This window comes from Hesperophylax consimilis, chromosome 27 (genome assembly GCF_061612785.1).
Source record: "Hesperophylax consimilis isolate HC1 chromosome 27, BYU_Hcon_1.0, whole genome shotgun sequence".
In the NCBI taxonomy this organism is placed as follows: Eukaryota; Metazoa; Arthropoda; class Insecta; order Trichoptera; family Limnephilidae; genus Hesperophylax; species Hesperophylax consimilis.
Window position 1 is genome coordinate 25,577,252 of NC_142862.1, and position 17,409 is coordinate 25,594,660.

The window sequence follows — 17,409 nt, forward strand, 5'->3', positions numbered from 1 at the left end:
AATATGCCCAGTCCGTACTAGGCCATCATTAATGACTTTCTTACCGAAAAAGCAGCTTATTATAGAGTTTTTAATGTAAATAAGACTTTAGCCTCGTTGTGAACGTTCTTTGTAAAAAAATAAGGTTTATATAAATGTTATTATTTCGAAGCAATCTATCTACATAGGAACATAGCCAAAACAAACTGCAGGATTGGTTAGATTTTTATAAAATTAATCCATTTCTGTGTTTTTAGCAGTTAGAAAATATTAGTAAATTCGTTGTCTGGCCAACGAGATCCTGGTGGTAAAATTAAGAACTACAATCAATTTGGTACTAAGAGTATAAAACATATTAAAATGCAAGTGGATATCAGTTTTTCCTGATTTATTTATTGAACTATAAGTTCATTTGCTGCAAAGCAAAGTGTTGAAAATTGAAAAATGTAAATAGGTATCTGTAGTTCTTGATTTCCTCATCAGTAAGCTCTCATTGGTGGAAGTACACAGTGCTGTTAGCACAAACTTTTCTTAGGCCCAGGCCGCAGAAATTCACGTGGGACAGTCATCAAATGGCCATTTTGTTTTTTGACAGTTGAAAGGTTCCCGTTAAATGCAGATTCTAAGGACAGGTTGTTTCACAGATTTTGAAAAATTCATCACATTTAAGTTAATTTTCAAGTTCTTTGAAAGTTCTACTGTTAAATCTTATGCTGCTAAATCATCATGGGACACAGAACTTGAAAATTAACTAAGAAAGTTGATGAATTGTTCAAATCCTGTGAAACAACCTGTTCTACAGCTTTTGAACAAATTGTGATCCGCAGAAGAAGAGAACTATCATGCTGTTAAGCTCATCAGCTTATTACAATTTGACAGAAAGCTGAAACAAAGCACCTACAATGGTGTTGGCCAAAAAAACAAAATGGCGTTGAATTGGCATTTGGTGATAATGTTATATTTGAATATTTCTGAAACTGAGCCTTATGCTATTAAAGAAATAAATTATTGAATTGTTTCATAAAATACTCATAAATCATGAAGTACCAACTGCTTGATAGTGGAAGACATATGAAACTTTAAAGCAGCCCCTCCGATAATCAAAAAAGAAACCCTTTGAGTCGTTTGGTATAACTTCATCTGGGTTTGTCAAACTAAATAAGTATGTAACTAGTGGATTGTTGTAGAATTCATCATCCATGGCGCTGAAAATCCTGTCTAATTTCTTCAAGTAAGAATTTATATATTCCTGCGGGACCCAATCTATCAGGTTCTGTCTCGGATCCCAAAAGAAGGGAATGCTCCCGTCTCTCAGTCTAGTTTGAAGTCGTCTGAGCATGTGCAAATACAAAAAACTGGTTCTGTTACACGTCCAGAACATGGGTCTCATAAGCTTTATCTCCCACAAAAACAAGGTGTTGATGAAATACGGTTTGATGTAGTGCATCCGGTAAACTTTACATATCTGCCTGATGAAGCGTATGATCACAACCATGTTCTTATGATGGTGAAGTATCTCTCTTTCTTGCCCGTTGAAAACAACTCGCCAAAACCTATCGCTGTTTCTGAAGTTTGGGTTGAGATGTTTCGGCGCGATCACATACCATTCTCTGCCATGGAAAAGAGTGTTTTCAAAATCTTTTTGGACGGTATGCGGCCATTTTGGATATCTGAATGAGAAGCAAGGGAGCACTTCGATTCTAAAGGTTAATTTCTCACCTGAAACTCTTTGCACGTTCAAATAAGCTGTGGCTGGATCGGAGTGAGTGACGTAAAGCTGGTATCGGTTCTCACCGATTGTTAGAATCGGCTCACCGGCTGAAAGTCTTAACTCCGTAAGAACAATATTCATCTTTTCTTCCAACCATTTGGTAATCTTCTTTTGAAGTATGAAGTTTCTTTCGTCGAGCCATGTTTCGATGGACTTGAACTTCTCCCAGCTCGGTTGCGTCTTCAGGACATCCAGACCTTGGACTTGTAGCTTGACGTGACCGGCATAATTACACTGAGCAATGCGTACGTCTATTTCTTCAGGTAGTGTTATACAAAATGACATGTCGGTTTCATTGTGTGCATTAAGCTTTTTTGCAGGTGTTAGCAAGAAATCTGTCTTCTGCAGCTTTCTATTGAATTCATTAAAAACTTCAAAAAAAGCACTTTGCGCCATGATTAATGTTAAATCGTCCTCAAAACTTAAATATGGATTTTGTTTGTTTGTACTTTTATGTTCACAAAACTAACAAAACATTGCAATACAATGTTATTCAGAATAAAAACAGATAAATATAATTTCTGATTGAAAATAATAACATGAGTGCAGTAAATGACTCAGGTGGGTAATTTTCAATTGCGTTTGTTATTGTTGTAATTTTTTTCAATGTAGTCTAAAATCAATGATAAAAGTTTATATGGGGACAGTAGTTTCATAAACATGTTACCAAAATTCTTTTTTTTTTGCTCAGTTATATATTGTACATAATCGAATTACCCAACTTCTTTAAATATTTATTATTATTTTCATTGATATATAATTATTACGATTATGATTGTTAAATATAAAAAAAAACATTTCAACTCAATTTTTATTTACACCTACACATATAAGTGACACTTGAAATCATAAGTATAGGGTATCAGGTGCCTGCATTCCATATAGAGGTATTAAGCCCTGCTCAATTTACCTTTGTACATTAAAATATAAAATAATATTGAACTTCATCCCTTCAGGCTAATTCGTTTGCTATAGGGAACAACTCATATGATTTCACAGAAATCGTTGTATCTCCCTTACTTCTGTGGTGAGAAATATGATCTAAATGGTGTTAGAAAGAGAAAATACCATGCTTTATATTTAAATCTAGAAGTTAACCACAGCAGAATTAAAATGTGCACCTTTCTGTGAAACCAAAGTGTAACGGACGTTGTTGGCCACATTTAAAAAAAATATATGTTTTCATTTATAAAATGTGCCAACTCCACGCCACTGGCAAATTCCTCACTCCCCGCCACTGCTCATTTGTATCCCGTTTCGGCCAAAATTGCCCAAAAATTCTGACCCCGAAAAGCATCGATACCGTATCGTGCACGTACCCGGGCCGAGCGGTACGATGTTCAGTTTTTTGTATACAAATTTTACTAATTTTAACTAAATTATAATTTACAAAATGTTACTAATACCTGTTTTAACTTGTACATCTCCTCAGCGGTAGTCAAATAAAAACTATTTGCGATATGCTACCACTGAGGAGATATTTAAAATGCACAGACATAGGAATTAATAGACGAGAAGATAATGGCGAGGGGTAAAATCAACTGTTGAAGAACGAAGGGAGTAAGGCTGACTGTGATTCGTCAATAAATCAATCTGACAGTAAATAGGCATCTCGCATTATAATATCACCATTTAGTTCTTAAAAGTAAAATCTGCTTTTGAATGAATAGACATTTCTACATGGGAGCGCAAATTACTCGCCACGTTATGAACTAATTTGCGAAGTCCAAATTCGGCAAAGTAAGGCAGCTTCTATTTTCAGAGTCGTAGTTAGTTTCAAAGTATTTAGTTAAGACACTTTTACAAATGTCTCATAATTTACTTACCCCAGTAAACAACGATGAGCACACTTGAGAATCGCTACATTGTGATGTGATAGTATATGTTTCTAAAACTGATCCATATAATACGGTGTGAATAAGCTTAAAATAAAGTAAAATAATGCTTACTTATGGAATGTAATACGACAATTGGGTTTATTCTCTTTTTCACATCTATTTTTACAAGTTTTCATATCACAAGTCAACATTTTGCCGTGTTATTTCGTAAAATGAATCGATGATGCCTCGACCATAGTTCGCACAAGAATGATGACGTCACGTTTTCAAATTTCACTTGAGGCCATATGCGAGCCCAGCCGGCTCAATGGAACCGGTATGGGGAGTGGGGATAATACGCTTTTAATCACTTAGGGCAGGTCTACTAATATTCATATGTCTATGTTAAAATGCCTTTTTTTAACGATTTAATGTAACCATTTTTTTATAATTATTTTACATATTTGTCTCTACAAAAATCCAGGAACCTCGTAGCATAGTGAATCTTTCCTCTTTCGGAGCACTATGTTATTGGGGACTTGCGTAAAATACTGTCATAACCCTTTAACAAATTTGATCGCTTCAAGATCATTTTTACAATTTTATTTTAAAAACACTGCACTGATAACCCATCTGCCCTGATGATGGACACTGCAATGCTGTCCGAAACGTTGGCTGAAGAAGGAGTTAGCGCAACACGGCATAACACCCCAAAAACAAATAACAAAAATACTTTTGGCCGTGAAGATCTTAAATCATATTTCTTATTTTTTGTCGTATCTTGACAAACTAAAAATCTAGTTGTCAAGATACACATTGTTATAACTGCTATGTATTTGTAATACAGGCGAGCTTGCAAAATCTCAAATTCAAGCGTCTGCCTTCAGCTAATCCACCGGCAAAATGAATATGTAACATTTTACAGTGGCTTATGTACGCGTATGTGGCGTGCGTAAAATCCCCAAATGTCAGCCAAATGTCAGCTGGGAGTCAACCTTATAGGATATAAGCAGCGACGAAAATATAATTAAATCAGTTCAACTTTACCATCATAAACGAGTGTTTTTATTTCTACAAGTGACTCCTGCCCACCAACTGCCTCACCTCGCCTAGTCTTCTGCTCCAAATCTTCTGGTGTTACCTCTTCAAGACCAGCCGGCCCTGCCTAGGAAAACCGCCAGAAGCGAGCAGAGACGACAGCACACCCAGTGCCCAACATTCACCGAGCACCGGGTGCGGGAGGCAGATTGCAATAATTTGTACAACTATCATCATCATCGGCCGTAAAGGAGCATTCCCATCGGTTGAAGACACTGTTTGGACCCGGCGCCCAAATCTACAGTCTTGTGCGGACTCCTGTCCAGTACACAAAGGTTCCAACCGCATTTTGAAAAAAACAAATGAGACTTTCTATCTGAGAGATTGCGTCTCCCTTGAAACTTTCAAGGAAGACTCTATGTTTTCACTTACCACCGCAGTAATGTTGTATTCTGGTAAACACCCACAGATATTAACCAACAGCCGCCACTGCTACACAGTATGCATAGGAGAATATCTGTGTTAATTATTAATTTTACCATACCTTTGAGACGTACGCGACATACATTTTGCTATTCCACACGCTTAATTATAAAACAAATGCAGCATCTAATTCGCCAATTAACCGAGCTCTTCATGCTCTAAACGATATTTGTCTAAACTCTAACATTGACATTTTTTTGGATTCACTGCCCAAATTCAAAAGTGGCATTATAAAAATAATATAAACTGTTCAATACACACACGTATATACTACACAAGTCACCTGTTAATTAAGGAATAAACATACCATTTAGCAGACATTACAAGGAAACATATAATAGGTACACAACATGAAATTTCTAATTCCTGTATATTGTTTCATCTCTGTAAATCATGTACTGTTTGTTTCTTTATTGTAAAATAAATAAAAAATTAATAAGATCCGAGGCATTTGTAACTGGTTTTATTTATTTATTTATTTAACGCCTTTTATTTTTAGGGCTTTTACATGTAGGTGGTACAATTTTGATGACAGACAATTTTGAAACATCAGAAAGAAATAATCAAAATAAAATCACATTAAAAAATAATATATGCAAGAAACAAAATTAAAAAGAATAAGAACATAAATTAAAAAATACAGCGATTTAACTGGTATACAAAAATACAACTTCCATTTAAAATAAGTCTTTTACTTGATTCACAAAATTCGCAATTAAATATATCGACATCACCTAAGTATTGGTTTCCCATAGTGTGAAACCGTTGTATTGGAGAGTTCACAGTGTAATTGCGCTTATGTGTGTTGCATTGGAATAGTGTATTTTGTCGTGTTGTTATTGTAGGTATTCGTAAGTTTATGAGTTGAATTCTAAGATGTTTTTTTTTTTTTTTAATATTAACTCCACACAGGAGGCCCTGAAGAAAATAATTTCCCTCAGGGCCTATGAAATCTTTGGGGATGCTGTGTGGAGGGTCTTTTTGTGGAGAGGAAAGAGTGAACATGGGTCTTGAAGAGTTCCATGTTGTAGGAGGGAGGAAACACAGAGGCCGGCAGCTCGTTCCACAGCCGAGCTGTTGAACTTAAGAACGAATCGTAGAAGCGACCCGTTCTCATGTGACAAATGTAAACCGTGTACAAATGTTGGGCGCGTGTTTGGCGTGTATCCCGACTACGCACCGGTGCCAAAGGGATCAATGACGCTAGTTCCTCAGAGCATCTTCCATTGTAATACCGATAGAACAAGGACAGCATACCTACCTGACGCCTGTGCTCTAAAGATTGCAGTCCGTTTGTTAAGATTGGGGAATCTATCAAACGGACCGCCCGTTTCTGTACAGAGTCGAGGGTTTTTTTCAGGTATTTAGGGGCTCCGGACCAGAGATGGCTGCCAAATTCGACAGTAGGGCGCACTTGCGATTTGTACAGGGTCAGCAGTTGTGTACTATTAAAGTATCTGCGGGCCCTGTACAGTACGCCCAGCTTCTGAGAGGCCAACTTTACTCTGGCTTTGATGGAGCCCCCGTACCTGAGCTGGTCACTTATAGTTACACCAAGCATATCAATGGAAGGCCTGTTCGGAAGATTGCTTCCGTTGAAGGAGACTAGATTATCATTTTAAGATGTAGAAAGATTTAGGTCTATGAACAGAATGTCGAAAAGAACTTGTCCAGCTTGGTCCTCCATCTATTTTACAGCAAAATACCAACAAAAGGAAGTGTGGCAGTGTTCAGGAAAATAACTTGATAACACTTAGGCTTATATGATGTAAGAGTTTCACGGCCAAAAGTGTTATACAGATCTGATAACACATCTGCCCTGATGATGGACACTGCAATGCTGTCCGAAACGTTGGCAAAAGAAGGAGTTAGCGCAACACGGCATAACACCCCAAAAACAAATAACAAAAACACTTAGGCATGTAAATATAAAAATTCTTATTATATAGTTAGATAATATTATTGATTTAATGGTAACATAAACTATAACATAAAGTTAGGTAATTTTTAATTTAACCACTTAAGACAATTTTGGAAGATATTCTTCACAGACAAAAAACAATCGTAAAGTCTTTGGGAGATATAGACCCCAGCCTGATACGGACTCATAAAAGTTATGTTGTTTCATTTTGTATTATGGTGAGAAATATGATTTAAACATTGTTAGAAAGACAGAATACATCCAAATTTTTTTTAATAATTCTATGAAACAACATTTAGTATTTGTAAAATATTTTGCAAATCTTTAAATAAATATTTTGATTATTTTTAATGATAACAAGGTTTTTTATGCACAGCACAAAGATAACATATTATTTTTAATCTATATGTTTCAACACTCTTGGGTTTTCTGTAAATCATTCTGTACTCTCTCAATTAGATCTATATGTTTCGATTTAGATTTTTTCTTTCTTTTAATTCCTTTGCCTAGCTAAATATAATTTTTAGTTTCGTGTAAGGTTGTAATTAAAGTTTACATGATAAAAATCATCAGTAAACGACTTTAAAATTTTTATCTTTGTTTGCTTTCAAATTTTTAATTGCATAAATACGTCAATTTGTAGAACTAAAATCTTAAAGTCTTTCATTTGCTTTGAAGAACAGTATTTTATTTAGAAATACTTTCAGACACGGCGAATTTATCAGGAATCAAATGTAATGTGAAAATATTTTCTGCGGAAACTGTATTTTGACAGTTCTCCTAAGAGTAGTACATTTCAAGGGATTGGCTTTAGGGGTTCAGCGAATATGACAAAGGTTCATCAATGGCATATGGCGTAGATCCACCAGAACATGATGAAAATCCTTCGTCGTAGATCTACTGGAACATGATGAAAGTACCATGAAGTTGCTCCACTGAAACGTGATGTAGATCCCACAAGATATCGACCGAAACATAATGAAAATCCCATGATGGAGATCCACCAGAATGTGATGAAAGTCCAATGATGTATAAATCCACCGGAACATGATAAAAGTCCCGTAGATCAACCGGAACATGGTGAAAGTCCAATGATGTAGATCTACTGGAACATGATGAAAGTCCAATGATGTAAATCCACCGGAACATGGTGAAAGTCCAATGATTTAGATCCACCAGAACACGGTGAAAGTCCAATGATGTAGATCCACAGGATCATGATGAAAGTCCCTTAGATCTACCGGAACATGGTGAAAGTCCAATGATGTAGATCCACTGGAACATGGTGAAAGTCCAACGATGTAAATCCACCGGAATATGGCGAAAGTCCAATGATGTAGATCCACTGGAACATGATGAAAGTCCCCTAGGTCTACCATAACATGGTGAAAGTCCAATGATATATAGGTCCACCAGAACATGAAGAAAGTCCAATGATGTAAATCCACCAGAACATGGTGAAAGTCCAATGATGTAGATCCACCGGAACATGATGAAAGTCCCGTAGGTACACCGGAACATTGTGAAAGTCTCATGATGAAGATCCACCAGAATGTGATAAAAACAGAAACCTCTTCCGAGTGGATTGAAGGCCAAGTTTTCACATTACGTAAGTGATTATTTTGCCATTTGTTAAACCAATCAACAATACAGAAAACATTGGCAACCTTCGGGGCGTGGCGCATATGCATCTAAGGAACATGATGGAGATTTTATGGAAAGAGATCCATCAACAGCCACTAGCAACTTAAATAAAAAATTACTAAATAAACACCAAAAAATAAATAATAACATATCACAACGCCCGTGTCCTCTCTCTCTGTGCTCTGTCTCAAGTCCTTGAAAGTCAAATGAGGTATTTCAAAATTAAAATTTTGAAAAAACCATCGACTAGCCTCACTTCACTCTATTTACTTCCGATCAATCGTCTCAACTGATCCTCTCAACATTATTGTTCTTCTCTGTCACAGAAAATCCACATCATTCATGATGAACAATTAGTATGGATTCATTGATGAACATCGTCAATAAAATATTCTTCTTGAGATGGTTTTTCTTCTTTGACTTCTTCATAATAGTATTGCACAGGCTTTGTTTTGATATGCGACAAAGAAGACGAAGACATAGGAGAACAGATATATTGAGAAGGTTGATCAAGCGGAGTGGCCGGTGAGGTTGGACTCTGATTTTTAATTTTGCCGATAAGTTGCAAAATTTTAATTTTAAAATATCTCATTTGACTTTCAGTCATTGTTTCGAATTCACCGGAAAGGCTTTTGAAAAAATGATCCATCTGTGTTAGAGCAGGAGACTGGGGCGTTGTTGTATGTTTTTCTTTATTTTTTTGTTTGCTTCGTAAATAATCTATAAATGATTTGTCTATTTCGGGTATCGGTTTTTTTCTTTTACGGCCGTTTCTATCGATGATGCTTTTGGCGCTCGGTTCTATTTCTATAAGATCTACCTCGGGTTCTGTTGATGGACTTTTGACTATAATTGAATCCATCGATTCTAAGTCAAGTTCCGTAGATGCTTCTGCGCCACTTTCTGTAAGGTTATCATCGTTTCTCATGATTGGTTTAACAAAAGGTAAAATAAATTTTAAATAATTACCTAAATAATAAGGTTTCTTAGACTTCAATCCATTCCTCAGAGGTTTCTTGCTCCGAATAAATGTGGATCTTATGTTCCTCCACTTTTCTTTGCATTCACCAACTGAAAAGAAGATACATAGTTAGTTACGATACGTTAATAATAAAACCGTTTCCTTTAAATCATTGGCAGCTCAAGTGGCTATCATGCGTATTTCAACGGCGGTTTGCACACTACACAACTTATCAAAGACTCGTTTTCAACGGCGGTTTGCACACTACACAACTTATCAAAGACTCGTTTTCAACGGCGGTTTGCACACTACACAACTTATCAAAGACTCGTTTTCAACGGCGGTTTGCACACTACACAACTTATCAAAGACTCGTTTTCAACGGCGGTTTGCACACTACACAACTTATCAAAGACTCGTTTTCAACGGCGGTTTGCACACTACACAACTTATCAAAGACTCGTTTTCAACGGCGGTTTGCACACTACACAACTTATCAAAGACGCCTTTTCAACGGTGATGCGACCAGCCTCTTGTACTCGCCGTGCTATTCGCCGGTGCGTTGCATTTGCCAGTTGCGCCTCACGAGCTGTCAGCTTTTGAGAAATATGTCCAGCAGGAAAACATTGAGTCTGTTCAGGAGGTTGATAAATTACATTGCATTTATGAGACTATAGGCTTCCTAATCATGCACAAAAGACATCATGCATTAAACATTATAATTTATATATATATATATATATATACCTACTATACTTAGTTTGTAACTTTATGACTACATAATATATTGTGATATATTAGTACATAAGTAACCAGTGTATGTACATATAATATGTACTATTTTAAGATAAATAAACGAGTGTTTAGGGGAAGAGCTTGAAACGATGTGGGGAAAACAGTTAATTTACAAGGAATTGTATTCACATAACCTTATGTTTATTTTTAAATTTACTTGTATTTCTTAAAAATTATTTCTATTAACCTATCAATATGTATAAATATATGCAAATACCCTATGATATTAATAATACCTCCAACTTCTGACGTTTCCCTTACATTCTGATGGCAACGTTACAACCTGCTACATTAACGCCTCCTAGTGGCATGAGTTGTGCCCCTTTGGTTTTCTCTCATACATTTTAACAGATTTTATTTGAAATTATATTCTTTATTTTAAATTAATAACTCGAGGGGACCGAATAAATTTGCTCCTTATAGCCATTACTCGTTATATCAAAAATAGGGTTTTGAAAAGTCGTACGTACCTACCTACCTATCAGGCGCGGTCCGTTCATACATGCTGTAGATGCTCCGCATCCCTTGCATTTTAGAGTTAAAAGATTTGGACTTCTAGCCGTAAACAGCAATACTGCAATTTAAATACAGTGGTGCCTCACACAACGAACGCCTCGCACAGCGAATGCTGCACACAACGAACTTCCTTTTCGTTCATTTCACGATTCATACAACGAACTTCGCTTCACACAACGAAGTCGCCCGATCTTCTACGATCACTGCCGATTAATTGCATCCTCCCGCGCAGGCAGTCGTTAGACTCGTTAGTCACTGCGTAGTACGCTTAACTTACGCACGTATCGCAGCAATCGTTCTTCATTACGAATTAAATCGCACACGTATCACGGCAGTCGTCCTTTTAAGATAAACTCAACATTTTTTTTATATGATGGGTTCTAAAAAAAGCAGGAAGGTGATTTCTCTTGAAATGAAACAGGAAATAATTAGAAGGAGTGAATGTGGGGTAAAACAGTGTGACCTCGTCAAAGAGTTTGGCCTCAACAAGACCACCATTTTCACCATTTTGACAAACAAGGATGCAATAAAATCAGCCAAAGTAGCCAAAGGAGTATCAAAACTATTTAATGAAAAACATAGATCTTCAATCCACGAGGAAATGGAGAGGCTATTAGCGATTTGGATTAAGGACAGGCAGGTGAAAGGTGACGTAACAACCCAAGATATTATCTGTTACAAGGCCAAGATAATTTATGAAGATCTAAAGAAAAACATCCCTGGAAGTAGCAGCAATCAAGATAATAAAGAAGATTTCAAAGCCAGCAGGGGGTGGTTTTTTAGATTTAAGAAAAGGTATGGAATCCACAGCGTTAATATGCATGGTGAGGCTGGCAGTGCTGATAAAAAAGAAGCAGAAAAGTTCTCTATTAATTTTCAAAAATTTATTATGGATGAAGGATACTGCCCACAACAAGTGTTCAATGCCGATGAAACGGGTTATTTATTCGGGGTTCGGGTTTCGATTATTTCTTAAAATTAAAAAATGTGTGTTTTTTTCATTATGTTTTTAGATGTATCTAAATAAAAATAATAACAAAAAATTTATCTTTTTTTTATGTCATCTTACCATATTTTATGCTACAGAACGAATTATTTTTTTTAACATGTATTGTTATGGGAAAACGCTTTTCACATAACGAACTTTTCGCATAACGAACTTGCTCCTGGAACGAATTAAGTTCGTTGTGTGAGGCACCACTGTATTTAAATATTTCTACAGTGACCTTAATGTGATTATTTTTTACAAAAACGGCGCTGTAAAAATCATACAAATATTATTATTATAAGACATCGTGCATATTATCATCCCGTTTCTGTGTACGCACAACGAACGACACGATACAAGGGCGAGTCTAAATACACATACATTCTCAAATACTGTGAAACGCGTAAAATACACTGGTGTGGAAGCAATCTGTAAACCGTATCCAAGAATGCTAGAACGTACGTTCTTTCCGCGCATGCGCACTGAGACCCGCAAGCCAATATCTTCATCAACTTTATACGATATTAATGACAGCATCCAACGTGCAAAAATCGTCTTTAATGCTCATATGTATAATGCACAGAATACTTCGCCAACGTGTTCTAAAAGATAACAGTGAATTGTGTGGTTGTATAATTGAATTATTAATGCAAAAAAGTCTTGTCTCAGTCATTTTCAAAAAAAATTTTTTTCTGGATACTGGAAATATTGAGTTATGGAGCTTAATGGATTAATGGAGATAATTTTAGACGGTACCTAATTGTATCTTGTTCGTGGGCTAGCGTCTAAATGTGCATATTTGATATCAAGTACGTAGTAAGTACGAGTATAAACATTTGATGTCCAGCATCCGTTCTACAAAAAGTCACCGACCACCACTGCTACCTATACTATAAATATATTCGCAAAAGTTCAGTATGTTTTCAAAATACGAGTAACTATTGCTTATTAAAAAATTAAATTAGAAAAAATACACTTTTATTAGCCAAATTTATAATCAATGATTTTGCTTTCATGCTTCTCAATTTGCTCTTAAAAACAATCAACGCATATCTATCATCACCTGGTTCAAGGCTTCCAAAAAAATATCACTAAATTATCTAATCTTATTATCACTAGCTTGTGCGTGTCGTACCCCTTGTAAAATCTCACTAGTCATAAACAACTAGCTTGCGGGATTGTTTTGGTTTTCAGCTGTAAGTCACAAAAGAGTGACGCACTACCCGAGGCCTGCATGTCAATTTCATACGGCCCACTTGGCTAAAAGAAAAATCAAAAAGTTTTGCGTAATTGTTGAAAAACCCTGGCAGAGAACATTTTTTCGTGGAGTTTGGTTAATTTACACTGCATGTCCTAAATGGAACTAAATTTGAAGAACCGGTTTGTATAACAACACATTTTAAGAAATCAACAGAAACCTTAAATCTTAAATTTCGCTGTCAACTCTGTCCCTCTCAACGAAAACAAAAAATCCACTTGTAGGTTTATTATACTTTGCATGCAGGAGAATTCGACAAGTTTACCCCAAAATGATATACAGTATTCGACACCAGTAATTGAATGTGAGCAATACAAGAACTTCATGAGGTTATGCCATTGATGTATTATACTTTAGTCAATGAGTTATGCAGATACATGCGAAATCGCCGAGCCAAACAGTTCACAAGTAATTGTAATTGGGTACTTCATAAAACCACTTGCATCACTTCCATGGAAATACAATTACTGTGTACCTTCATAATATTTAAAAAATAAGGATACTGCATACCTGATAATTGTGTTATCACTGCAATTTCACTCCAAGCTTTGTCCGTTGTGGTTTTCATTGAGTACTCAGGTAGCCTGAAATTATACAGAAAAGGATGTTTTTTAACTTCCATAATTAAACGGTAGTTAATGTCTCTCTCCATGGTGAAAAACGGAAACAAATCTAAGCGGTGACAGGTGACAGAAAGAAAACACAAGCAGACGCGGTAATGGCGGTGAAGGTAAATAGCAGTAGGGTTGCCGACGCACTTGTTCTAAAATACCCAAAATAGATGTTAAAATTCCCCACAAGTTCATTCACCTCCAAAATGAAACATAATTCTCTTATTTTTTACAAAAATCATTTTCGGATTATCTTTTTCGTTCATACTTTAAAAATCGTCCTTTTTTTCATACTTGCTTAGAAAGAAAATGAAATATAGTACGATCTCACAATTATTTTCATATTATTTTTCAATTTGGTTGAATAATCAAGAAATGCCCGGAATTCCCGCATGTTCCCCACAACAAAAGTTCTCCCCGCAAAATACAAAATGCTTGAAAAATCTTAAAAACTCCCTACAATTTGGAGAATTCTCCATGATTTGGCAACCCTAAATAGCATTGTAAATACCATAGATACAGTGATGCCATGCAGCGAAAATGAAAATCGGTAAATTTGAGATAAAAAATGTTTCTTACAGTTTGGGATAAAATTAGAAAAAATGTATTTATCTTAATTTTTTCAAAAATAATATTTTGACATTTGTTTAGATATGTTTTAAACATTGAATATATTTAAACTATGCAGGCGAGGAATTGTGCGAGTTTGCCATACAATTTGTTTGTTAACAGTTACAATGAAATAGGTGCTTATGCCTAGTCAAGTAATTCCTCTTAGATTAACTAGACTCAGGAGTTCGCTACAGTCAAGATCCGAATTTAAAATTAAAAAAGGGCCATAAGTCGCTTATCCTTCGTCGATCCTCAAATGTATAAATATATATATTTCTAAGATGTTCATTGGCTGAGGTGCGTTCAGGATACGCCTGCCCTCCAGATGCGAGGCGTGCCAGATCGAGAGAGCCTGGTTTGGGAAGACCCTTTAACCTCTCCCACTGTTCTCTCAATCCATCGCCTTGCGCCGCAGTGGGAGGGATATATTCATATGTGCGTCACTCCTAGACAAACTGACCCCTAGATTACCGAACCATCATTCATTTTACCTTCCAAGAACTTCCTTTCTTTAAAAAATACCCTTCACACAGCATCCCAAAATATGACATAGAACCTGATTGAAATTATTTTCCTCAGGGCCTCATGTGTGGGGTTTGTAGAATAAAAAAGAATCAATCTTACTTTAAATGATTAATAAAATTTTTAATGTTCGTTTGTTAAAAATCTTAAATCTCCGAAATTAGTCACTGATGGCTTTGAAATTTTGACACAACTTATAAAATTTTTTATAAACCTATATTATATGTATAGATGTCACCTGTGACATGAAAGAACATGTTTTTTTGAAAAATAGCGCTATCTGTTGGACGTAAAAGCAACACGCGCTATTTTTTTTATCTATCTGCACAGATAGACTGAGGAGTAGAAAATAAGAAAAAAATTTAAATTCTATTTTTAAAAAATGTTCAATAAAATTACCTACCCACATATTATTAGTAACAACAGCAACTGTTTAACTTTATGACCATATTTGTATTCACGGTGGATTCTAGTAATGGATGGACGCTATTTAAAATAAGTATGTATTCCTATTTTCATGGGAAGATGAATAAATGTAAATTCCGCGATGTACTTCTAATACATGACACATACATATCTTGCAATTTATTTATAAAACTTACACACTTTGTACAGTCATTTTTGCAAGGATTTTCACCTGCATTGGCCTTGACTTGAGTTTGCGGTTTTCATTACCAACAAAGAGTAAAAACTTAAGGCGATGCCATACGTAGTAATGCAAAATCATGTGTTTTTGGTTTGATAATTTGGTCGCCTAGAAATGTTTCAGATGCTTTAATTAAATACTGCGAGTAGAATACATCTTGACCTTTGAAATAATCGAGTATTTTTTATTTAAGTCTTTTTATAAGCCCAGAAAAAATAATGTATAAGGACTATGAAAACTGCTTTAAAGTTCAAAATCTACTACTTACGAACCCATTTTCGGTTATAATTTTATTGTATAATGTGGCAAATTAAGTTATTTATAAAATGATCGAAAAACATTTAAATATTTGTGCCTGAACATCTACAAAATAAAATAAAAGGCACTTTTTGGCCATGTTTTTTTCTTGCATAAATCAAAACAGGCGGATGGTGTTAAGCAAATTAAGGGAATTTAAAAAAGCAATTTAAGGGAATTTAAACCTTATCGCCATCTACGTAAGGGTTGTTATTGATAGCGGCTCAATTTAAAATTTTACACGACGTAGTGCATCGCCTTATCAAATTTTCTGATTTTTAAACTGTGTACCTACAATTTTTTTACATAACCATACAGGAGGCCCCGAGGACAATAATTTCCCTCTGGGTCTATGCCATGTTTAGGAATGCTGTATAAACGGTATTTTTAGGGAAAGAAAAGAGAGGAGATCTTGGGAAAGATCTTGGGTAAGGAATTTAAAAAATATATAAATTTTAGTATATTAGGAAAACCAACAAATATACCTACATATTTTATTGTAATACTTTCATATTACGTGGTTGCATGAACCAGTAAATTTTTCGCATAATATTAATATTATTTACAGAAATAAAAACATAAATAATATAAGAAAAACATAAAGTGTAGTTGGTAGAAAAAACAAAATCTAAAAAAAAACACTGATTAAAAGCATATAGATAAATATTTTTTATTTGGTTTTACGCCCAGCCCGGCTTTTACATGTATTTTATAAACAAAATCTTGTGAGCTATCGAAAATTATTCAAAACATATTTTAAGCATAATATAACAGTAAACTGATAAACTGAATATGGAACAATATTAGTAAGACATTTAACATAACATAAAATAATTTAGATACTATAACAATAATAAATAAGACAAATCACTAAAACTACATTACCAACGCTAATCACTGTTAGAATACGGTATTATCGGATGGGGCAGTGCAAATAAAAATATACTAAATCCACTAATTAAAACTCAAAAAGCCATAATGAAAATTATACTGAAAGTTCCTGTAAGAACTAGCACTGACGAAATCTTCACCAATCTTAACATCGTGTCAATTAAACAACTATATTCTAAAACTATACTCATTTACATTCATAAGTACAAAACCCAAGAAATAACAACAAACACGTACAATAGAAACACTAGATCTCATGGTCAAAAACTTATCCAACAAATAACTACTAATACAACTTTTGGGCAAAAAAGCTTCTTATATCATAGTATTAAACTCTACAATAAAATACCACTCTCACTCAAAAACCTCAACATTATAACATTTAAATCTCAAATAAAAAGCTGGATACTTAATATAGGGAGATCTGAAATAGAAAATATACTGATATCAAACACAGACTAAAACCGAATCTACTAAACTGAACTATACAAAAAAACACTATCTTACTTATTTTAAAATTATTTAAAAAATAATAATTATTATTATTATACTACATGATATATGTTTATAATTAAAATCATACGTTACTTTGTTGTAATATTAATTTCTTATAATTAAATTATAATATGTAAATGAAATCCTCAGCACGGGAGATCCCA

The 17,409-nt window shown here is 34.9% G+C and overlaps 1 protein-coding gene across 1 annotated transcript; it reads right to left on the minus strand.

Annotated features, from left to right (window-relative positions):
* Nucleotides 1-5,408: 5,408 nt before the first annotated feature.
* On the minus strand, nucleotides 5,409-13,883 carry LOC149410837 (uncharacterized). The gene is made up of 2 exons (XM_089648371.1): nucleotides 13,682-13,883; nucleotides 5,409-9,724 (listed from the first exon to the last, which is right to left on the minus strand). The coding sequence occupies exons 1-2, from the start codon at nucleotides 13,821-13,823 to the stop codon at nucleotides 9,018-9,020; spliced, it is 849 nt and encodes a 282-aa protein (XP_089504497.1). The 5' UTR covers nucleotides 13,824-13,883; the 3' UTR covers nucleotides 5,409-9,017.
* Nucleotides 13,884-17,409: the final 3,526 nt, after the last annotated feature.

What these genes read in the sequence shown, in the direction of transcription:
- LOC149410837 (XM_089648371.1), bottom strand. Translation starts at nt 13,823, where the DNA reads ATGGAGAGAGACATTAACTACCGTTTAATTATGGAAGTTAAAAAACAT. An exon ending in AGTGATAACACAATTATCAG is followed by an intron (nt 9,725 to 13,681) that starts GTATGCAGTATC and finishes TCTTCTTTTCAG; the next exon opens with TTGGTGAATGCAAAGAAAAG.